This window comes from Glycine max, chromosome 18, assembly GCF_000004515.6.
Source record: "Glycine max cultivar Williams 82 chromosome 18, Glycine_max_v4.0, whole genome shotgun sequence".
NCBI lineage: Eukaryota > Viridiplantae > Streptophyta > Magnoliopsida > Fabales > Fabaceae > Glycine > Glycine max.
Genome location: NC_038254.2, coordinates 14,444,556 through 14,468,931, shown reverse-complemented (window position 1 = coordinate 14,468,931; position 24,376 = coordinate 14,444,556). Strand labels below are relative to the sequence as shown.

The 24,376-nt window shown below is 35.0% G+C and overlaps 1 protein-coding gene across 1 annotated transcript; it reads left to right on the top strand.

Annotated features, from left to right (window-relative positions):
• The first annotated feature begins 9,359 nt into the window (after positions 1–9,359).
• Positions 9,360–15,437, top strand: LOC100809480 (disease resistance protein RPV1). The gene is made up of 5 exons (XM_026126668.2): positions 9,360–9,495; positions 11,082–11,602; positions 11,995–13,018; positions 13,234–13,536; positions 13,754–15,437. Exons 1-5 carry the CDS (start codon positions 9,493–9,495, stop codon positions 14,900–14,902), a joined length of 3,000 nt encoding a protein of 999 aa, XP_025982453.2. The 5' UTR covers positions 9,360–9,492; the 3' UTR covers positions 14,903–15,437.
• Positions 15,438–24,376: the final 8,939 nt, after the last annotated feature.

Below are 24,376 nucleotides of genomic sequence, written 5' to 3'. Positions count from 1 at the left end.
GTTTTGCTACATTGTTTGACAAGTCATTTTATAATAACTTATGCCAACCCTCACTCCACTGTTCTGCAGGCTACTTTTTTCATCCTGTGACTTTATGTAGAAATAATAGTGATTGATATCATATCCCTTACAAGTTGGAACATTGAGATTTGGACCAACAACTAACAATCTTAGTGTCTTCGAAGCACTTGTAAATCATGAAGATTTTGATGATGTCAAGAAGAATTAAGAATTTGCTTGAGAAAGGGGGATAATGTAAATCATGCAAGCTTTGATGGTGTTGAGAAGAAATCACATGTTTGTTATCATCAAAAAGGGGGAGAATGTGAATGTATGTATACATGATTTTGATGATGTCAAAGAAGAATCTAACAAGCCTGCTTCAAATGATAAGCATTTGCTTCAAGAATAATTCAAGATTGCTTCAACAAACAAAGTCTTGTTTCAAGATTCACTAAAGACCAAGCATTGCCTTAAAACAAAGTGCTTTCAAGACATGCAAGGCTCTGGTAATCGATTACCAGGAAGTGTAATCGATTACCAGAAGACAGGATTGAGAAATAGCTATTGAAAAAGGTTTTGAATTTGAATTTTCAACATGTAATCGATTACCATATGTCTGTAATCGATTACCAGCAACGAAACTTTGGAAATTCAAATTCAAAAGTCATAACCCTTCAAATTATAACTGTGTAATCGATTACACAAACATTGTAATCGATTACCAGTGTAAAGTTTTCATAAATCTGCCAACAGTCACATCTTTTCATTAGATTTGTGAATGGCCATCAAAGGCTTATAAATAGGTGACTTGGGCACGAATTTTATGCAGAGAGTTTTGCTTGGCAAAAATGTCTTATCCTCTCAAAAGACAATGAGAGAGATTCCAAAAGAACTTCATTGTCAAATGCTCTCTCAAGAAATCCTTGATCAAACACTTGCAAAATCTACAAGGATTCTTACATGATCTTCATTGTAATATTCTTCTCTTGAAGAGAGAATTCTTCTTCCATTCTTCTTATTCAATGAGATTGGTTAAGAGACTGTGAGTCTCTTGTTGTAAAGGATTCCTGAACACAAGGGATGGGTTGTTCCTGTGTGGTTCAGACTTTGTAATGGATTTTACAAAGATAGTGGAAATCTCAAGTGGGTTGCTTGAGTACTGGACGTAGGCACGGGTTGTGGCCGAACCAGTATAAAACTGTGTTTGCATTCTCTCTTCCCTTATCTCATTTATGTTAATGCAATCAATTTTGCCTTGCATGTTTATAGAACATTATTAAATTGATTGTTGTTGCTTCTTCTGCATTCTAAGCCTATCCCTCTTAAGATTATTGAGGCCACAAGGTTCAACAGCACTGTCATTTGCGAAGATTGTTTCTCTATACCAGTTGATGAAAGTTCTATTGTCATGTAGCACTCAACCGAATACATCCAACATAAAAAGATTGGCCCACAGAACCGAATCTCCCCCATAAGATGAACAATTAAGTGAATCATGATGTCAAAAAATGACAGGGGAAAATACATCTCCAATTCACATAGGATGAGGAAAGCTTCATTCTCCAAATTATCCAACTGTTGAGGATCAATAACCTTGCTATAGATAGCATTAAAGAAAAAACACAAGCGAGTTATGGCAACCCTAACTTTTTCAGGCAAGATACCACGAACGACCATTGGCAAGAGTCGTTGCATTAACACGTGACAATCATGAGATTTCAAGCCAACCAATTTCAAATCCTTAACTGACACAAGGATCTTGATATTTGAAGAGTATCCTTGTGGGACTTTCAGATTTTTGAGACAATGACAAAAACTTTTTTTCTCTATTGTGGACATTGTGTGACATGCTGGGGGCAAATACGTTCAATCACCTCTTGAAACTGGATGCAGCTGGTCTCGTATACCCATGTCAACCAAATATTGACAACATTTCAAACCATCCTTTGTCTTGCCCTTAATGTTAAGAAGGGTGCTAATCAAACTATCACACACATTTTTCTCGACATGCATAACATCTAGACAATGTCGTACATGTAGATCGCACCAGAAAAGAAGATCAACGAATATTGACCTTTTCTTCCAAATGTTCTTCCTAGACGCATCCTTTTTCTGTGTCTTACCAAAGATAGTTACGATGTCTTTCACCCGATCATAAACTCCGTGTCCATCTAAGGGTTTAGGCGCACTTTCAATCTCATTCTCTCCATTAAATCCTTTCTTCAATCACTTATACAGGTGATAAGGTTTCAAAAATCTTTGGTGTCTTGTATATACTGTCTTCTTCCCATGTTTCAGTTGGATGTAACTTGTCTTTTTTTCACAAATAGGACATGCGCGGTATCTTTTCACACTATATCCGCTCAAATTCCCATAAGCCGGAAAGTCATTAATGGTGCAAAATATCATTGCACGTAACCTGGAGGTTTGTTGAACATTCGCATCATACACATAAACCCCGTCTACCAATAATTTCCTCAAGTCTTCAATCAATGGAGTCAGATAGACATCAATATCATTTCCTGGCTGTCTTGGACCTGCTATGATCATAGACAACATAATGTATTTTCGCTTCATGCACAACCAAGGAGGAAGGTTGTAAATCATTAGCAAAACAGGCCATGAACTATGGCTAGTGCTCAAGTTATCGAAAGGATTCATTCCATCTGAAGCAAGACCAAGCCTTAGGTTTCTTGGATCCTCTCCAAATTCTAGATACAAGCAATCAATTGTCTTCCATTGTTGAGAATCAACGAGATGTCGGAGCAACCCATCAATTATTCTGTCATCTGCATGCCACCTAAGGTTTTTTACATCGTATGCATTAGCAAACAATCTTTTTAACCTTGGTATTATTGGAAGATACCAACAAAGCTTTGTTGGACGACTGTTGTTTGAGGCTGCACCATCACTGCATTCGCTATCGTTCACTTTATAGCGTGATACCCCACATGTCGGGCAGTTGCGCATTTTCGTAAACTCATTTTTGTATGAAATACAATCGTTAGGGCATGCATGAATTTTCTGGTACTCCATACCCACAAAACATAATATCTTCTTTTCCTCATAGTGACTCTTCGGTAACATGTTATCGTTAGGAAGCATATTTTTCAATAACACAAGAAACTTAGTGAAGCTTCTGTCACTCCACCCAAATCTATCCCTCAAGTTCACCAAAGCTAGCACCGCCAATAACCGAGTGAAGGTTGTGCATCCCAAATACAATGGCTTCTTCGAATCTGTTTGTAATTTTTCATAATAATGTGCATGAGCATGCCGAAAACCCTCTTGGCCAAGATCGCATATCATGTCTTCCATACAATCTCTGATTTATACATCAACCACGTCAATGTGAGGTGTTGTTGAAATGTGTCGCAATTCACCATGCCATATCCAATTTGTGTAAGTCGGACTAAACCCCTCACATATAAGATGTGATATGATGTCATTCAATGATTGACGTCTCCCATTCACACATTTAACACATGGGCAAAAATATTTTGCAGCTAATACTGGTGCATTTTGTTGCGCAAATTGCAAGAAATATTCAACCCTCTTTTGATAGTCTTCACTTATGTGAGGTTCTTTAATCCAACTTCGATCCATGTTTTTTGTTCTATGATACTGGCTAAGTTATCAGATATGCATTATAATCTCACTTTTCCATAAAAAGGTGTGGTCCTATCCCATTCAGGAACACCTTTTTTTTTACGTCATTCATATGTACAAGTTAAGTACGTTATGGTAAAGTCCATCAACTCACTTTTCCTGTGGACTTTGTAATCATGGACATTGCAGAAGATGCTGAGATCCCCTTGATTCTGGGGCGGCCATTTATGTTGACTACAAAGTGTGTTGTAGACATAGGGAAATGCAACTTGGAGATGAGTGTGGAAGACCAGAAAGCCACCTTCAACTTGTTTAAGGCAATTGAGCATCCTAGTGATAACAAGACTTGTTTTAAGGTGGAGAAAATTGAGCAAAAAGTTAACCTTGTTGAGAGGCACCTGAATTCTGTGTTTCTAGAAGAAGATGAAGCCAAGCCAGTTGTGAATCCTACAAACTCTTCTAGTGTCTTCCTGAGGCCAAAACAGGTCAGGGCCCGAGCCACTCTAGACATTCCACTAGTGGTCCTTCCTCCAAGTGTCTCTCCTCCACCTACTGGCCAGACATCTCCGCCTTTTTGCCAGCTGAAGCAGCTCCTCCCTATGTTGCATAGCCTCCACCATGGCCAGTACCTACTGATGCAGAGCCTGCACCATCTCTCCCTCCAACAGCCGATGATGACACTAGAGATATTTCTAGCCCAAGTTGTTTGGCCAAGAGGCCAATGTCCTTCTGTTAGGGGGGGTGACACCTTTGGTGTAGTTGATGATGATGCCGCAGATGTTGAAGCTGATGATGATTATGTTGCAGACATCAGTGATGCTCATAAAGCTTGGGATCCAGGGCCCACACAAGATTAAGGCCCAATTTTTTACCAAGATTTATTTTTTTCTTTTTTCTTTATTTTTCTTGTCTTTAGTTTTTTCTTTTTTTTTAGTCTTCTTTAAATTTCAGCAGTTAATTTCAGTAGTTTAATTTTAGTCATTGAATAAAAAAAATTGCATGATAGAGATGTAGGAAATCAGTAACTGGCCACGACTTGTTCTGAATGAATTGATGAATGAGATATACCATGTATTGAATGAGAAAAATCTAATTCTTGTGTGAGCAGGTGTTATTGTGAGTGATGAAGTATGAATTGAAAGCACAAGAGTGAAGAGGTTAGCAAGTCTAAACAGAAATCATGGCATGGTAAGCCAATCACTTCATAAATGTCCGGTGAGTTGTGTGAACCTTTAACTATGAGAGAACGATTGTTCTTAATTTTCTGATTTTGCATAATTCTTAAACTGTTTGAGTACATACATAGGGTGGAAATGATCAAGGCCTTGTTTGATTTCTTAGACACTTATCCAAATAGCCAAACTTGTTATTTAAATGAATTCCTTGCACCCTGTTGAGGAGTTGGAATTTTGGTTGGGTGAAAAGTTTTGTTTCAAGAACATCACCAATAGCACACACGTAAAGATAAAATATGATGAGTTGCTACAATATCAAATCAATCTCTATTGTCAAAAGAAAAAAACAAGCCTTGTGTTAAAAAAAACTTGTGTTCAAATAAAGAGCTAATAACAACTATGTACCAAAGAAATTTTGTGTGTTGTTAAGAATGAAAGACATGAAAGTTGGGGCTATGAAATATAAAGCCATGGGTTATCAGAAAACATGAGGTAGGTGCTCTCCTAGAACTTAATTTTGTTTCCAAAGAAAAGCCATGAGTTCCTTGTTAGCCCGACCACATTACAAGCCTAAAATGTCCTTAGTGATCCACAATATATGTGTATGATTACATTAATTGAGATGAAGTGCAAAGTTGGGAATATTATTTTCAATTGTTGGATTAAAAACACTCTTAGCCAAGACACTTGTGTGCTGAGGGAAACACTAACCTTGTGAGGAATGAAGTGTGGTAAGTCTACCTTGATAAAGTTTTATTTGCTCACTTTATCATCTCCATGGGTATTCCTTCATGCTTCCATCACAAGATCAAGACAAATGCAAGCTCAGGATCAGTCAGTGAAAGGTTTGAAAAGGTTTCGCAGTTATATCATGTGTTGATACATTCAAAACTTGCCTTTTGCTTGAGGACAAACAAATGTTTTAATTTTGGGGAGTTTGATAACTAGGAAATATGAGCTAATTTGATAGTCAATTTTGGCTAATAAATGGGTGTAATTTCTTTACTTTATTATTATTTTCAATGAAATAATGAAGAAATTAACATCTTTGCTATTTTTGATCAGTAGAAGTCAAAAGAAGAAGAATTCAAGTGCTTTGAAGGAAAATTTAGGCAAAAAGAGGAAGAAAAAGCCTTGAAGAAGTGGACAACTCACTTAGTGCACCACCCAGGCTTAGTGCATGCCCGCACTTAGCACGTAACTTAGGCTTAGCGCACAGAAAAGCCCACAACGAAGCCTAAAGGCATGCTTAGCGCGAAAGCCCGCGCTAAGCATGAAGTCAACCTGAAAATTAAGCTACCTGGAGCTTATATAAGGAGGAGGAAGCAGAAAAAAAAAAAAGACATCGAGTCTTAGAGCTATCCAAAGCCTGGACCTATCCCTTAAGGGGAAACCCTCTTTCTTAGCCATTCCCCATTTTCTTGCTATTAGTCATCCATCCCCTTCTTATATTAGCCTATGAAGTGTAAAACCTCTCATGGCTATGAGAGGCTAAACCCCCTCTGTTGGAGACTAGCTGCCAATGCCCTTGTAATGTATTGTTCTTCTTATCTATTAATGCAATTTCAATTTCTATTGTCTCTTTTCTGCTTTTCATCTTTATTGTATGGTTTGGCCATCATGCATCTGTTTTTAGGGATTATATATTAGGAAATGGTAATATCTAAAGAACTGGGAAAGGACACCTCAACATTGCATTACTAGTGATAGAGTGACTTTGTTGTGCTTCTGGATACATCTTCATACTTAATGTTGTTTATGATTCAATCTTTACAAAGGGATTTGAGAGAGAGAATACATAAATTAGGCTCTTCATCATGGGGGATCAAGGTTAAGCATATTAGTAGGCATGGGTGGAAATTGGAAAAACAGTTAATAAAGAAAAACATTAATATTGCATCAAGGGTAGATAGGCATGCTAGGCCCCAACATTATCATTCTGACTTCATCTTTTGCATTTAAATTATTGTTTATTTTTTTTTTGCTATCTTTTTCTTTTCCTTTTTACCCCAATTTTCACACTTTCAATTCCTTTTCTCTTCTACTTCTTCTTTTGCTTACAAATTGGGTATTTACCAACGCAAGTACAAACAAAGTCCCTGTAGACTCGACACTCGGTCTTTCATTTTAATCTTTATTACTTGTGATAAAATTGGTACGTTTGTCAATCTGTTAACAAACTCACTTCCCAATTTCCTTTCAGAGACAAACAATGTGGACCATACAAGACCTTAGGCCAGTACCAGCTAGTTGCAAACATTAACCAAGTTCACTACTTACAGCAAACAAACCATACTAATAGTAAAAAATGTGTGCACATTCCATGAAGGTACAAAGTTAAATAAAAATGGGCACACAAACCTTCGACGACGGGGTGACATGGTCACGGTACGATCTGAGTTTGGGCACAAAGCTGGGGTGGCACGGGAACCACCTTTGACATTGTGCGACTGACTTCGGTAGGGCGGCACAGCCACGATCTCAATGATGACACACGACGATATCAGAGAAATAACCTTGCAAATGATGTAACCACGGTCAAGACTATAGACAACTTTGTTGCTTGTGAGCTTCATCTTCGAATTCAAGAACGCTAATGTTCAGACGCACTCTAATAGTGCAAATTAAGAAACACAGAATTAATATTATTTACCAAACAAAAAACATTTAGAAAATTAAATAATGACAAATAATTTATTTTTTTTCTTTTTCTTGATTTAAACTCGCAAACGACAACAATTTTCTTCTATAACCCGTCTTTGATAAAGCCTTCAATTTACAAAAGTGTCATCGTGTCCTACCTACAAAGAAGGTTGTGTAAAAACGTCATAGTTATATTTCCATTAATTACACAAATGTCATCGCGTCACATTCTAAGATGGTTCCTTAGAATCGTCTTAGAATGTGCGTTGTAAAAAAAGGATTTTTTAGTAGTATTACAAATTATAGGATCAAATTGAATCTAATAAAAATTGAAGGATAAAATTGAATATAAAAAATAAATTAAACCACTAATAAACTCATTTAACAGAAAAAAATACAAGCAGAAAATAAGTGTGGCCATGAAGGTGCAAAAACAAAAATAGCCATATCAGACACCCCCGTCACTAACCCAAAAGCATTGTTTCGAGATCCCAAACAAAAAGTTGAACCCGTTATAGTTTTTTTTTTTAATTTCTTTTGTTGGTTCTCACCTTTTCAGAAATCAAATGTCATGAGACAAATTTGCAATCTACAGTTGTCTAAGATGCGTAGCCAATTTGGAAACAAGCTTCTGGGGCCTTGCTGCACAACAATGGATGCAAACAACTACTTGTTTAATCTTTGTGTATGTGTAGCTAGCTGCAACATGCAAGACTATTGGAGAGGAAAACAGTGCACTTAACCAACAAAAGAAACACTAGTTTACCCTTAACACACTCCCACCTTCGAGAATAACATAACACCCTATCAGCATCGAGTAAACTATTGCAAGATAATTTACACAAAACACACTATCTAGATGTAACTTGTATTAAACTTATCCAGCTAAATCAATTACAGAAAAAGCAATCTGTTTTTCTTTTTTAAACCTACATGACACGAATGAGCAAAACCAATTATTCTCTTTAATTTGGGCAGTACACAAAGTCCATGGTCTTCAAAAAAACCAAAAACAGCCAGCAGTTGCATATGTAGAAACTAGTCAAACTACTAATTAAAATTAAAATCAGACCATCTAGAAGCTACTTGCATATACTTAGAAAGCATTAGATCCCCGATACATTAAAATTTTGTTTTGGATTCCTATTGTTAATTAAGAGATGATTTTAAAATGTAATTTTTGATGGTTTCTAAAACTGTCAGAATTCATTTAAAAATTTAAATTATAATTTCTGGCAGTTAAAAACAGTTGAATGAATTACGGCAAAAAAAAAAAAAGAAATTGTTAATTTTATGTTTTATATTGACTGTCTCTTAGACCCATCTTTTCAGCTTCACTATATGTTTCTTCAAGACCGCACCTAGCTTCAATGTTTTTCACTTCAATCATTTTTTGTATTAATTTGTTTAGTAACCATATTTTTTATGAAAAGTATCAATTGATTTTATCGATAATTAATTTTTATGTGAAAACTTAATTAACCATTTTTAGTATGACCTTCTTTTCAATCATGTTTTTTCATTCCCAAGGATTAAACTTAAAAAAATCTTATGCTATTCCACTTGGACTAAGGACATATTGGTCAATTATCCTTTGTATATTTTTTAATGAATATATTTTAATAAAAAATTTTTTTTGTTTATATTAGTTATTTATTTTTAAATTTATATGATTTATTTATTTTCTAACATTTAATATATTTTTATTGGTTTAAATATCAATACAATAGACTTTATTTGTTATGTTTCTGATAAAGTTTCATTGACAGCAGATCAGAACTAATCATTTGTTTATTATTGTTTCAATACTTTTACTATAGTTTGATAAAATCCAGTTATTATAAGACATTGTTCGTAAAATTTCAACAGGTATATTTCGTGAAGTGCATATAGTTCAGTTCATGTAAAGGGATTAAAAAACATAGTACTCAAGCTTCGGAATTGTCGAAAAGACAACGAAACATGCCGGCTAGAGGATGTTGGACACAACTAGGAACCTTCTAAGAAAGTGCATGAAATTCTAAAAAAAGAGTAAACTGCATCAGAAGCATACATGACATGAATGGTATATTTACATCTTTTGTCTAATTCTTCTTCCATATTTGAAAAAAGTCTAAATGTCTTGATCTCATACGCACGTCTCAATAATTGCTGTCTAGCAATTTTCTGTTGTGACTAAGAAGCTCTTGTGTTGAAGTAAAGGATCAGTGTATTCTTCTCTGTTGCAAGAACTTGGATTGGGTCTGTGGGAAGGTCCTTTCCACCATTTACAAGTTTAGCTCTAAATAGAAATAACAGATGATGAAATGATATGGCTAATTTGATTTCTTCTTGTTTTCCCATGTTTTAGCTGAAAAAGAATGGGTTAAAGACATGTTTTTTCTTTAGGAAACAATGAGTGGCTTTTTGGTTGTCTAAAGTAAAAAATAACTTGTTTTGTCTTCTTTTTTTTAAAAACAAAAAATTGGTGAGACAGCATGAACTTTTCATTGAAGTGCTTAAAGACATGAATCTATATTCTTTGTACTACTTGGTCAAGCACACTTTGGCTGTGGTCATTGGTTTGGTTAAACTAATAGTACTATATCCTCTGATTTTAATGTATGGTAGATCTGCTTTCTCTCATCTAATAAGATTTGCGAATTGTGACTGATATGCTGGTTTAATTTTTTAATTTTTAATCTAATGTTGTGTTAAGCAAGTGTTAAATGGCTAGAAAGCAGAACAATGAAAACGCCTTGACTATCACTTGCTGCCATCTGCTGGTGTGAACATGTGGCTTCCAAATTTATGTTATTTTCCATTTGATGATCTCAAAGCTTTTCTCAGTCTAGGTTGTTTAAGCATAATTTAATGTTCTGGCAGCACTTACTATTATTAATAGAAGTTGAGACATGCATGTTGGACTTCAACCTTGTTTTGTTTGACAGAAAGCAAGCACATATTGGTTAACACAGACATTTCAGGTTTTAATTCCTCACCAATCAGTAAAGTTTTATTACAAATTAGACCCAACTCTAAGTATTTCTTCTGTTTTAGCAGTCTTTGCTTTCTGGTTCATAGGTGGGGTTATACAACTGAAAATAAGTACCAGTTCACCTATAAAGAAGCCAAAAAATAAATTCAACTGTGAATGACATATTAAATTCTCTGTTCAACGAAACCAGTTTGTATTTAAAGTTAAGAGTGTTTTCTAAACAATTCGTCTATTGAGTACAGCTGTAATGTTTCAAACATACTGAAAAATAATTTTCAATTAATGGTAGATACCAGATAGTCCATTGTCTGATCAAATGTCAAATAAATATTAATCTTAATTTGAAGTTTAAGAGTTTAGGTTTCTATCCAAACTAGAATAGGGTAGTCTGAAGTTTAGATTCATTATTCATTTTATTAAGCTTTTTTATGTTCAATCATTTACTGAGCTTCTGTTATGTTCAAATGGACTGTCAGCTTGACCAAGTCAAAAGCAATTTGTAAGGATCACAAAACACCTCAAAATCATATTACCTTTGAACTTTGAGATATTTGATCTCATATTGTACAAAATTATAAATTCCAACTAATATTATTAAGGACAAGTGACAAAGAACACATTGAAATGTAAAAGCTTTTTTTAATTCTTCAATTGTAGTGTTACAATCATTGCAGGTGCAGCAGTTGGAATTCGTATTGGCCGAGCAGCAAATGATAAGTGCTGTTGCTTCTTCCTCTAGCTCTTCTTCTATGTTGTCTCCTAAAAAATATGACGTTTTTCTAAGCTTTCGAGGTGAAGACACACGCAGGAACTTCACTAGCCATCTCTATGAAGCTTTGAAGCAAAAGAAAGTTGAAACCTATATAGATGAACATCTTGAAAAGGGAGATGAAATCTCACCAGCACTCATTAAAGCCATTGAAGATTCTCATGTATCTATTGTGGTCTTCTCAAAGAACTACGCTTCCTCAAAGTGGTGCTTGGTTGAACTCATCAAGATTCTGGATTGCAAGAAAGACCGAGGACAGATTGTAATACCTGTGTTTTACGAGATAGATCCATCAGATGTGAGAAAGCAAACTGGGAGCTACGAACAAGCCTTTGCAAAACATGAGGGGGAACCCAGCTGCAACAAATGGAAAACTGCTCTCACTGAAGCAGCCAACTTGGCTGGGTGGGACTCTCGAACTTATAGGTAAATGAATTGAGAATTAGCTAATTTTTCTGGAGAAAAAGAAAAGAGTGAGACAGACAATATTTTATTTTAGATTTTGTTGGTCAAATTTGATTCTAAATTGAGCATACTTTTGATGTAGAAAACCTTCCATGGTACTTTGCTTAGGAAGTTTGTTGCATAGTAAAAACAGAGGCATTGATTATCTCTAAGCATTGGATTTTCATTTCCTAAATATATATTTTTTGTTATTCTCTACTACACTACCATATTGATCATAGATTATATTTTTTTTGTTAGACTTGTAAAATCATTTGTATGTTATTCTGGTTTTTTTTTTTTTTTTTGAATTTGATAGATATGTAACACATCGATCATTTTTATTTTTTCTTTGTTTCCCTTTCATATGCTAGGACTGATCCTGAATTACTTAAGGACATTGTTGCAGATGTTTTGCAAAAATTGCCTCCTAGATACCAAAATCAACGTAAAGGACTAGTTGGAATTGAGGAACATTGTAAACATATTGAATCATTACTTAAAATTGGGCCGACAGAAGTTAGAACCCTTGGTATATGGGGTATGGGTGGGATAGGTAAAACGGCCCTTGCTACTACTTTATATGACAAATTATCTCATGAATTTGAAGGCAGTTCCTTCCTCTCAAACGTAAATGAAAAATCAGACAAGCTTGAAAATCACTGTTTTGGTAATTCTGATATGAGTACGCTTCGAGGTAAAAAAGCTCTCATTGTCTTGGACGATGTGGCTACCTCGGAACATCTAGAAAAATTAAAAGTAGATTATGATTTCTTGGAACCAGGAAGTAGAGTCATTGTTACAACTAGAAATAGGGAAATACTTGGCCCCAATGACGAAATTTATCAAGTCAAGGAATTGAGTTCTCATCACTCTGTTCAGCTTTTTTGTTTGACTGTTTTTGGAGAAAAACAACCTAAAGAGGGGTATGAAGACCTATCAGAAAGAGTACTTTCCTATTGCAAAGGTATTCCTTTGGCTTTAAAAGTTATGGGTGCAAGTCTTCGTCGAAAAAGTAAAGAGGCATGGGAGAGTGAATTGAGAAAACTCCAAAAGATTTCGAGTATGGAAATTCATACAGTATTAAAATTAAGTTATGATGGCTTAGATCATTCTCAGAAGGACATATTTTTGGACATTGCATGCTTCTTTAAAGGACGAGAAAGAGATTGGGTAACAAGAGTATTGGATGCTTTTGATTTCTTTGCAGCATCTGGGATAGAAGTCCTTTTAGATAAAGCTCTTATAACTATTTCAGAAGGCAATCACATAGAAATGCATGACTTGATACAGGAAATGGGTTGGGAAATTGTTCGTCAAGAATGTATCAAAGACCCTGGAAGACAAAGCCGATTGTGGAGACAAGAGGAAGTGCAAAATATATTGAAATATAACAGGGCAAGTGGAAAATGCAATTTCTTTTATTTGATAAAGGTCCTGTTTGGATAACTTTTTTCACAAGCACTAATAGAAGAAAAAAATTAAATCAAGTTCTCCTTATAAGCTAAAATTAGCTTATACATAACTTAAAAATCAGCTTATGTAGCAGCGTATCCAAGCAGGACCAATATGATAGCCCTTGCTAATTATTATTCTAATTTTTTGTTTGTCAGGGAACTGATGTTGTTGAAGGCATAATTTTATCTTTGCGGAAATTAACTGAAGCTCTACGTTTGAGCTTTGATTTCCTTGCAAAGATGACTAACCTGAGATTTCTTCAATTCTATGATGGTTGGGATGATTATGGTTCTAAAGTGCCCGTTCCTACTGGTTTTGAGTCATTGCCTGATAAATTGAGGTACCTTCATTGGGAAGGATTCTGCCTTGAGTCTTTGCCACTTAACTTTTGTGCTGAACAGCTTGTGGAGCTTTACATGCCTTTTAGCAAGCTTAAAAAGCTTTGGGATGGGGTTCAGGTATGAATACGTACTATATTTTTCATTCAACTTGTAAAGATACATGAGAGAGTAGTAAGTTGTAACTAGTCCTGCACAGCCTCAAGTGAAACTCATTCACATGAGCCACACCTTGGATATTGTGCTTCTATGTATGCTCAGGTTTCTCTTTTTGTTAAGGCTCATGATTATGAATTTCACCGTTTCTGAACAATGTGATGCATCTTTCTTGTCACAGAATCTTGTGAATTTAAAGATAATTGGCCTTCAGGGCTCCAAAGACTTGATTGAGGTCCCAGACTTATCCAAGGCAGAAAAACTGGAAATTGTTAATCTTTCTTTTTGTGTAAGCTTGCTTCAGCTCCATGTTTATTCAAAATCTCTCCAAGGACTTAATGCCAAAAACTGTTCATCTCTCAAGGAATTCTCAGTGACATCAGAGGAAATAACAGAATTGAACTTAGCTGACACAGCTATATGTGAATTGCCGCCATCAATTTGGCAAAAGAAGAAACTCGCTTTTCTTGTCCTAAACGGCTGTAAAAATCTTAAGTTTTTTGGGAACGAAATTGTTCACTTACTGTCTTCAAAAAGGTTAGACCTATCTCAAACTAATATTGAGAGGTTGTCTGCACTTCCACCATCCCTAAAATATTTGATGGCCGAGGGCTGCACTTCTCTGGAAACAAACTTCACTCAACATTTAGTGTTACACCACATGATACAAAGCCGCATACCCTACTTACACAAACATCCTAGTAACCCCGGGTATTATAATAACCATGAATGCTTCTTCTTCCCGGGGGACCGCATCACCAAAGCGTGTGGGTTTTGCACAGGAGATAGTTCAATAACTATTCCTTATCTTCCAAAATCTGACTTGCACGGTTTCATTTATTGCATCATTTTTTCTGAGGGAATTTACGGAAAGAGAAGCAGCGTACTTTCATGTTCTATCAATCAAGACGGTATACAGGTCGGCCAGGACCAGAAGACAATATATATCCCAGATTTATTTTTAGATCATGTGTTATTTTGGTATCATGACATCAGACAATTTGACAGAATAAGAGAAGTGTGTGATCATTTCAGCGACCTAACAATTTCATTTGAACATAAACACTTATTTCGTGGCGTGAAGATTACATGGGGCATAAAAGAGTGTGGGGTCTTCCCAGTATATGCCAGGGCATCAGGGTTTAAGGTGGTTGGTAGTAATAGCAAGGAAACTTTTGAATGTGAATCCATTACTCAAATCTCTAATAATGAGTCACAGCCCAGACCCAGAGCGATCAGAGTTGAAGCTGGAGTTAGAGGCTCTAATAATGAAAATGAAGAAGACAGGAGCAACTTCCTGCAGCAAAAGAGCATGAGGACTTCACCATAAAAGATAATCTTCCTGTGACTACTTCATCGCTATCAAACCTCACCCACTACTCCTTATTTAGTGCTTTTTTCATAAATGAAATTAGTCATTCAAATATAGAAATTATCAGTTGGAAATACTCTTGATTCTAGAAATTTATGCATGGTATATTGTAATAAGTTTACAACATTGTGCTATGATGCTATACTTACCTGTTGAGCAGGTTTTCTTTTTGAAATACTTATATATGAATGTCGCACTTTTTGAGCAGGAAATGAGCACTAGCTTGTTATGAGAGTAACTTGTTCAGTTGTCTATTTCTCTTCATTCTGAAATAAAGATGGATAATACTCGCAATGACAGAAGCGAATTTCATTCCAAAGCCGAACACCTTCCTTGACCTCTCCCAACATGCAAGACAACCTAATGACTGTGTCATAGATGTTATGATCTGGATCACAACCAAGCTTCTGCATCTCATTCACCAGTTCCTTACATTAATTCTTACAGTTCTTCCTTCCTCTCATGGCCACCATGTATGCTGATAAATGACCTAATAATGATTCATATTTACAAAATAATATTGTAAAATTCACAATGGAAAGAAATAGCTATTTAAGAAACTAGTGTGTTTGTCTCGCGTTAATGATATGCGTTTGGATTGATTTTCACGTTTTTATGTAAAAGAATTGTATTTAGAAACCAAAAAAGCACAACCTACCTAGGTCCCCACAGGCAAACAACTCAGAATGCAATTTCAAATTTAGTGGGATTGTCGTTTTTCACATGAAATAAAAGGAGTTTTTCAAATATTGGAATCAGATGCCATGAATATATATAATTTTTTTATCATATTGATCTCATTTTTAATTTTATTTTTTAAACTAATCATATGTTTATTATTGTTTCAATAATATTTTTTTAAAAAATTGTATCTTTATAATTTTATAAAACCAGTTCTTATTTTCTTTTAAAACATAAAAATGGCGGGAGGCACTGCAATACACATTACGGCGTACATCAATTAAGCCAAAATGTAAAAGACCAAATTTTTCAAATCACGACTACCCTGTCCTGTTTCTTATAATTATGTTGGAGCCAACTGCACCGCTCACTAAATATTCTGTAGGGCATGTAATACCATTTTAAAAGTCATATTCATATCCACTCTAGTTCATCTTTTGGACTGTGTATATCTAAATTTCCATGTTAGACAATCATCCTTTGTATGTTAGTATATATAATCTTTTATTTCATATATTTTAATAAAAAAATAATTTATTTTATATTAGTTATTTAATTTTAAATTTATAAGATTTATTTGTTTTAAACTTTTAAATATTTTTATTGATTTAAATATCAATAAATTAACCTAATGGGTGTAGTTCAATTGGTAACACACACATTGAATTTGTGGGATTGACCTAAGTTTGATCCCCGCAAAATATACTCTTGGAGAGGAATAAGAAATTTTAAGGGTGACTAAGCCACGAACCAAGGATAGTCTCATAGCTAGTCTAAAGGATCGAAACTTGTGAGGATATCTCAGGGTCCCACTAGGAAACCAAAGACCCTAATTATGGTGATTGAACTAAAAATAATGTATCAATACATCTAATGCAATTTTTTTGTTTCAAATTTAAAATTTCACTAACAACTAAGTATGCATGAAAATTTGTGGGGATATCTCAGGATCCCATCAAGGAGCCAAAGGCCCTAATTATAGTAGTTGAACAAAAAAAATAGTAGCAATACATTAGATGCAATTTTTTGTTTTTGATTTAAAATTTTCAATGACAACTAAGTATGCATGTAAAATTGTGTTAAATACTTAGAAGAGTTTTGCTACCCATGATAATCCTTTGACCTCAAGCAAAATTATTTTCCTTCCCATGGAGGATACCTATAATCGTTAATTCTTTATAAAAGAAAAAGTGTATGTTTATAATTTGATAGATGTTAGTAATATATTTCAGTTATTATAAATTTTTAGGTATGCATGCTAGCAACATGACATAGTTTTTTATTTAAAGGTAGCAGAATCTTTGTGCTTCAGATGGGGCATCCAACTTGCATAGGATCTGCTTTTCGTGGACATAGTTTTTTAGCATATTGCCTACAACTACACCATCTTCTTGTTGAGAAATTATGCAATTCTTTTATAATCAGATTTGTGAGAAATAAAATAAATGTGGAATAATCACACACAAAATTGATAACGGAGTTCAGCCAATTATGCTTACGTCTCCGGGTTGCTACAGACCTTTTATTGAAAGAGAAAAATATATAATAGGTGTTTACAAAACACTTAACTCATAACCCAATTACATCCAGAAAATATAAATACTATTTTCTCTCACTAATGTTTTTTCTTTCTCTCTCTTTGTTTTTCTCTTGTTGGAACTGATTATATAGTAGATTAGAAGCAATTAGGATGTTATTAGCATGTGCAACTATTATGAATTTTAAACTATATCAAATGGATGTCAAAAGTGCTTTCTTAAATGGTCTGATTCAGGAGGAGGTATATGTGGAACAACCTCCTGGGTTTGAAGATTCACAAAAACTAGACCATGTCTATAGATTAAAGAAGGCACTTTATGGTCTAAAACAAACACCTAGGGCTTGGTATGAAAGATTAAGTAAATTCCTATTAGAAAAGAATTTTACTAGAGGAAAAGTAGATACTACCTTATTCATAAAACAGAAGGATAATGATATCTTGTTAGTACAAATTTATGTTGATGATATAATTTTTGGATCTACTAATGAATCTTTGTGCAAGGAGTTTTCTATTGATATGCAAAGTGAGTTTGAGATGTCCATGATGGATGAGTTAAATTACTTTCTTGGATTACAAATCAAACAAACAAATGATGGGATCTTCGTCAATCAAGCAAAGTATTGCAAAGAACTCATTAAGAGATTTGGAATGGAAAACTCAAAACACTTGGCTACTCCTATGAATACAAGTTGTTATCTTGATAAAGATGAATCTGGACAACCTGTTGATCCGAAGCAATACAGAGGTATGATTGGATCTCTACTTTACTTATCTGCAAGTAGGCCAGATATTATGTTTAGTGTATGCATGTGTGCCAGATTTCAATCAAATCCAAAGTTTTCACTTTTATTGGCAGTAAAAAGAATCATAAGATATCTATTAGGAACAGTTAGTTTAGGATTATGGTATCCTAAGAATTCTTTATGTAACCTAGTAGGATACTCAGATTCAGACTTTGCTGGATCAAAAACAGATAGGAAGAGTACTAGTGGTACATGTCAATTCATAGGGTCTGCACTTGTTTCTTGGAATAGCAAGAAACAAAATAGTGTAGCTTTATCCACAGCGGAAGCAGAATATATTTCTGCTGGTAGTTGTTGTGCACAAATTTTGTGGATGAAACAACAACTATTTGACTATGGAATAGTATTAGATCACATTCCCATAAAATGTGACAACACAAGTGCCATAAACATATCTAAGAATCCAGTTCTTCATTCTAGAACCAAGCATATAGAAATTAGGCATCATTTTATTAGAGATCATGTTTTAAAAGGTGATGTTGTTTTAGAATTTGTAGATACTAAAAATCAACTTGCTGACATCTTTACAAAACCACTAAGTAAAGATACCTTCTATAACATAAGAAGAGAGTTAGGACTAATAGATGTTAGTGACTTATCAAAATAAATCTCTATATTACTATGGTATTTTAACAATTTATTATTTTCTTATTTGCATGGTTTGGTTGAACAAGTATGTTATTTGACTATGTGGATTTTATAAGTTAATATGTTTATGATTATTACTTCATGGTTTTTACTTCATGTTGTGGTTAATATTTTTTATGAATGTTGTATGAATGTTTAAGATATATTTGCATACTTTAAGTTTGATACGCACTTTGGCTTTTTGTTGATGCCAAAGGGGGATAGAAATAGGGATAAATCAAGAACTCACATGAGTAAATAATTTAATTTTAAGATAAGCATAAATTCAAAAACAAAGGGGGAGCATTTATAAGAGTGATCGACTAGGAAAAAGTGTGTGTGTATGTTTCTTGATTTCAGAAGTTGTCATCATCAAAAAGGGGGAGATTGTGGAAGCAAAGATTCATGATGAATCAACAATGATTCAAAGGTGTTTTGATGATAACAATGATGACAACAAAAGATGATGACAAAAGTGATGAACAAATAGAACATCTCTCAAGAGAATCAAGAACAAGTCAAGACTTCAAGATTCAAGATTCAAGATCTCAAGAATCAAGATCAAGATTCAAGTATCAAGAATCAAGACTCAAGATCTCAAGAATCAAGATCAAGATTCAAGACTCAAGATTCAAGAATGAAGAAAAGACTCAATCAAGATAAGTATTAAAAAGTTTTTCAAAACTTTGAATAGCACATGAGTTTTTGACAAAACCTTTACCAAAGAGTTTTTACTCTCTGGTAATCGATTACCATATTGTTGTAATCGACTACCAGTAGCTAAAAGAGTTTGAAAAAGTTTTCAAACTGAATTTACAACGTTCCAAATATTTTCAAAAGGCTGTAATCGATTACCAGTGCCCTTGAACGTTGAAATTTAAATTTAAAAGTGAAGAGTCACATTCTTTCACTCAAAAGCTTTGTGTAATCGATTACACATATTTGGTAATCGATTACCAGTGACTGTTTCTGAAAAATCTAAAGATGTAACTCTTCAAAAAGGTTTTGACTTTTTCAAATGGGTTTTAAGTTTTTCTAAAAGTTATAACTCTTCTGAATGGCCTTCTTGACCAGACATGAAGAGTCTATAAAAGCAAGGCTTTGTTTTGCATTTTAAAAAATCATTCCAAGTCTTTCTAATCAATCTCATACAATCATTTACAAGCCTTGAAATCTCTTTGAAGTTCTTCTTCTTCTTCTTTTGTACCAAAAGCTTTCTGAAGTTTTCTGGTTTTCTAAACCTTGAAAACTTGTGCTATTCATCTTTTCATTCTCTTCTCCCTTTGCCAAAAAGAATTCGCCAAGGACTAACCGCCTGAATTCTTTTTGTGTCTCTCTTCTCTCTTTTCCAAAAGAACAAGGAACTAACCGCCTGTATTCTTTTGTGTCTCCCTTCTCCCTTGTCAAAGAATTCAAAACGACACAGTCTGAGAATTCTTTTGATTCTTCCCATTCCCTAATACAAAAGCGTTCAAAGGTTTAACCGCCTGAGAATTCTTTTGTATCCCCATTCACAAAGTATCAAAGGTGTAACAGCCTGAGATCTTTGTCTTAACACATTGGAGGGTACATCCTTTGTGGCACAAGTAGAGGGTACATCTACTTGGGTTTGACTGAGAACAAGAGAGGGTACATCTCTTGTGGATCAGTTCTAGTGGAGGATACATCCACTAGGTTCAAAGAGAACAAGGGAGGGTAGGCACGGGTTGTTGCCGAACCAGTATAAAAACTCTTGTGTGTTTGTTTCCTTCTTCCCTACTCTTTTACTTTCCGTTGTGCATTTAATTCTCGCTTTTACTTTCTGTTAAGTTTCTCTTCTACTTCATATTCTCTTAACAACAAAAGTAAAAGCCTTAAAAGAGTAATTTTTAATTGGTAATGTTTTAGGAATAATTAATTCAACCCCCCCCCCTTCTTAATTATTCTAAGGCCACTCGATCCAACAGAACACAACTTCAGTTTGTCAATAATCACCACCGTAGTTAACATATTTGTTGGATTCTTACTTCCTTGGATCTTTCTCAATGTTAGCACCTCATCCTCAAGCAAAGATCTGATGAAGTGATAACGGAGACCAATGTGCTTTGCACTAAAATGAAATGTTGAATTCTTTGTCAGATGTATCGCACTCTAACTATCACTATGCAAAACACTCTTCTCTTGGACAAATCTCAGCTTCGCTAACAATCCCTAAAGCCATTTCAACTCTTTAGTGGCTTCTGTTATTGCAACATACTCAACCTCTGTAGTGGATAAAGCAACCATCTTCTTTATTTGTGACATCCAACTAACAGTTGTAGTACCAACAATAAAAATGTAACAGTGGTACTTCTTTGATGATCGACTTCACCTCCAAAATCTGCATCTACATAGCCTTGAATCTTTAATTCTCCTTTACCAAAGTACAAACATTTTGCTATGTTGCCTCATAGATATCTCAAAATCCACTTAACTCCTTCCCAATGAGTTTTTACCTGGATTTGACATAAACCTGCTTACAACTCTCACTGCATGGCCAATATCTGGCTTTGTACAAACTATCGCATACATTAAATTTCCAATGGCTGAAGCATACAAAATCTTAGCCATGAACCCTCTTTCTTCCTCTGTTTGAGGTAACTGATCCTTAGATAGGTGAAAATGACTAGCCAAAGGTATGCTAGCTAGTTTCGCATCGCCCATGTTAAATCTTTGTAAAACACGGTTAATGTACTTTGCCTGAGATAACTGCAAAAATCCCTTTTTGCTCATCCCTCATGATTTGCATTCCAAGGATCTTCTTTGTTGAACCTAAGTCCTTCATGTCAAATTCTTTTGACAACTGTATCTTCAAGTTTTGTATCTCGTCCATATTTGAACTTGCTACTACCATCTCATCAACATAAAGTAGTAAAATGATACAACCGGACTTATATCTCTTGAAGAAACAATAGTGATCGGCATTACACTTCTGGTTTCCTTCCTTGTGCATGAAGCTTTCAAACTTTTCATACCACTGTCTTAGAACTTGTTTCAGACCATACAAGTTCTTCTTTAATTTGCACACCATATTCCTTTTTCTTTCTTCTAAGAAACCTTCAGGTTGATCCATGTAAATTTCCTCATCTAAGTCTCCATGAAGAAATACAGTCTTCGCATCCAATTGCTCAAGGTAGAGCTCTTCAATTGCAACAATGCTTAAGACAAACCTGATAATATTTAGCTTCATAACTAGAGCAAAGATTTCAGTGTAGTAAACTCCTTCCTTTTGCTGAAATCCTTTAACAACTAGTCAGGCTTTATATTTCTTGGAGCCATCATGATCCTCCTTCACCTGGTAAATCCATTTGTTGTGAAGTGCTTTCTTTCCCATAGCTAACATAGCTAGTTTCCATGTTTGATTAAAGATCAAAGGCTTCATCTCGTATTTCATGGCAAGCTCCTACTTGTTGGAATCTCTGATATGACATGTTTCCTCATAACTTTCAAGTTTCCCTTCATCAATCAACAATATATAATTCTGGTATTTCCTGTTTGGCACGTGAGGTCAAGAAGACCTTCTCAATACAGGACCTGGAGTAAAAGGTTTTGGTCTATTAAGTTGTTGTCACTACTATGTTCAGTTGATTCCTCTAGCTGAGGACTCTCAACTATAGGAGTTTTCGGAACATCATCCACCTCTACATATATTGGTCCACTTTTTTCTGGGTTGCTAGTATGTGTGTCGTTCCTATCCTTGTACATCACTCTTTCATTGAAGATCAAATCTCTACTACAAATCATCTTTTGGTTTTCATTATCCCAAAGATGGTAGCCAAACTCATTTTCTCCATAACCAATGAAAGTGCACTTCTTCGATTTGGGATCAAGTTTATTCCTACCTTGATCATTGATACAAGCAACACAACCAAAAACTCTAAGATGTGTAAGTTTCACTTCTTTTCCACTCCATATCTTTTCTGGTATTCCATGCTCCAATGGTACTGATGGACCTTGGTTGATCAAGTAAGTTGACATGTTGATTGTTTCTACCCAAAAAACATTTGGTAAGCTAGACTGTACATGTAAGCTTTTGGCTCTTTCTGTCAATGTTTGGTTCATATGCTCAACTACACCATTGTGTTGAGGTGTTCCTGGCATGGTCCTCTCCCTTCTAATTTTGTGCTCATAGAAAAACTTTTTAAATCTGTCTACATATTCACCACCATTGTCAGTTCTGTGCCTTTTGATCTCCAATCCTGTCTCATTTTCAGCCATGGCTTTCCATATCTTAAAAGCCACAAATACTTCTAACTTGTATTTTAGAAAGTAAACTCATACCTTCCTAGAGTGATCATCTATAAAACTCATAAAGTATTGTTTGCCACCAATGGATGACACATATGTTGGTGTACACAAACATCAGAGTGAACAAGCTCAAGTTTTTCCTTCTTTAGGGTTCTGCTATTTGTCTAAAAGCTGACTCTTTTCTGATTGCCAAATATGCAGTCTTCACACATGTAAATTTCAAATGATTGAAGACCTAGTAGTTTCCCCTTTGAGTGCATAGTCTTCATCTCTTTCTCACTCATATGGCCAAGTCTCTAGTGTCATAGATTGAAATTTTCATTATTTGTTGCTACTGCAATCAAATTATGTGCCCCTGCTATTATGTAAAGAGCTTTACTCTTATTACCGCAAGCAACCATTATTACACCTTTTGAAATCTTCCAATTATCACCATGGAAAATTGTTGTATAGCCTTCACTAGATAGCTAGCCTGTTGAGATTAAGTTCTTTCTTAGATCAAGGATATGTCTAAAACTCTTCAATTCCCAAACAAACTCATTCAACTTAATCTTCACCACACCTTTGCCAACAATATCACAAGATTGTTCATTGCCAAGGTACACTTATCCAAGATTACCGGGGACATAATTCTCAAAAATTTCTCTCTACGAAGTAGCATGAAAGGATGCTCCAAAATCTAATACCCAAGATTCTTTCTTGTTCTCTAAAGAACGTATCAATGCATTGTCTCCTCCTAAGGTGGAGTTAACATTTGCCTCTGCCTTTTTCCTCTTGATTATTTGGTGCAATGTTGCATTGATTTTTGTAATGCCCGATTTTTCCACAATTCCAACACTCGATAGTTTTCGAGTTGAGGGAACTTCGATGATTCTTGGATTTGGACCTCCTGTGGTCTTTTGATTTTCAACGTTCATATCCTCTGGTTGAATTTCTTCCTCTTGACTCTATATGCAAAACTAAAGAGGTTGACGATTCACCCGACACTTTTCATCAGATCTCTTCACTGAGAACCAGATCACGGACATCATTGAACTTTAACTTATTACTTCCCAACGAGATACTCACAGTTATGACAATAGCATTCCAACTTTTTGGTAGAGAAGACAAAAGTGTCAATGCTCGTACTTCTTCATCAAACTCAATTCTAACTAGACTCTATTGGGTTATGACTATATTGAGTTCATTGAGATGTTGTGCTACTAATATGCCTTTTGTCATCCGCAAATTAAACAACCGCCTCATCAAATGAACTTTGCTTGAGGCCGACATCATTTCATACATACTGGAAAGAGCCGCCATAAGACCCGTTGTGGTTGTTTCTTTTGCAATGTTGAAAGCAATATTGCAGGATAACGTCAATCGGATAACTCCGAGGGGTTGTCTATCAAGAAGAGCCCAATCTTCATCCTTCGTGCCCTCCGGTTGATTTGCTGAGAGAGGTTGATATAGCTTTTTTTGATACAGATAATTTTTTATCAGCATCTTCCAAAAGTCAAAGTCCGCACCATCGAA

Bases quoted from the DNA above. Each gene is read 5' to 3' on its own strand.
- LOC100809480 (XM_026126668.2), top strand. The intron at 13,019-13,233 runs GCAAGTGGAAAA...TTTGTTTGTCAG, and splicing joins ATATATTGAAATATAACAGG to GGAACTGATGTTGTTGAAGG. The intron at 13,537-13,753 runs GTATGAATACGT...TTCTTGTCACAG, and splicing joins AGCTTTGGGATGGGGTTCAG to AATCTTGTGAATTTAAAGAT.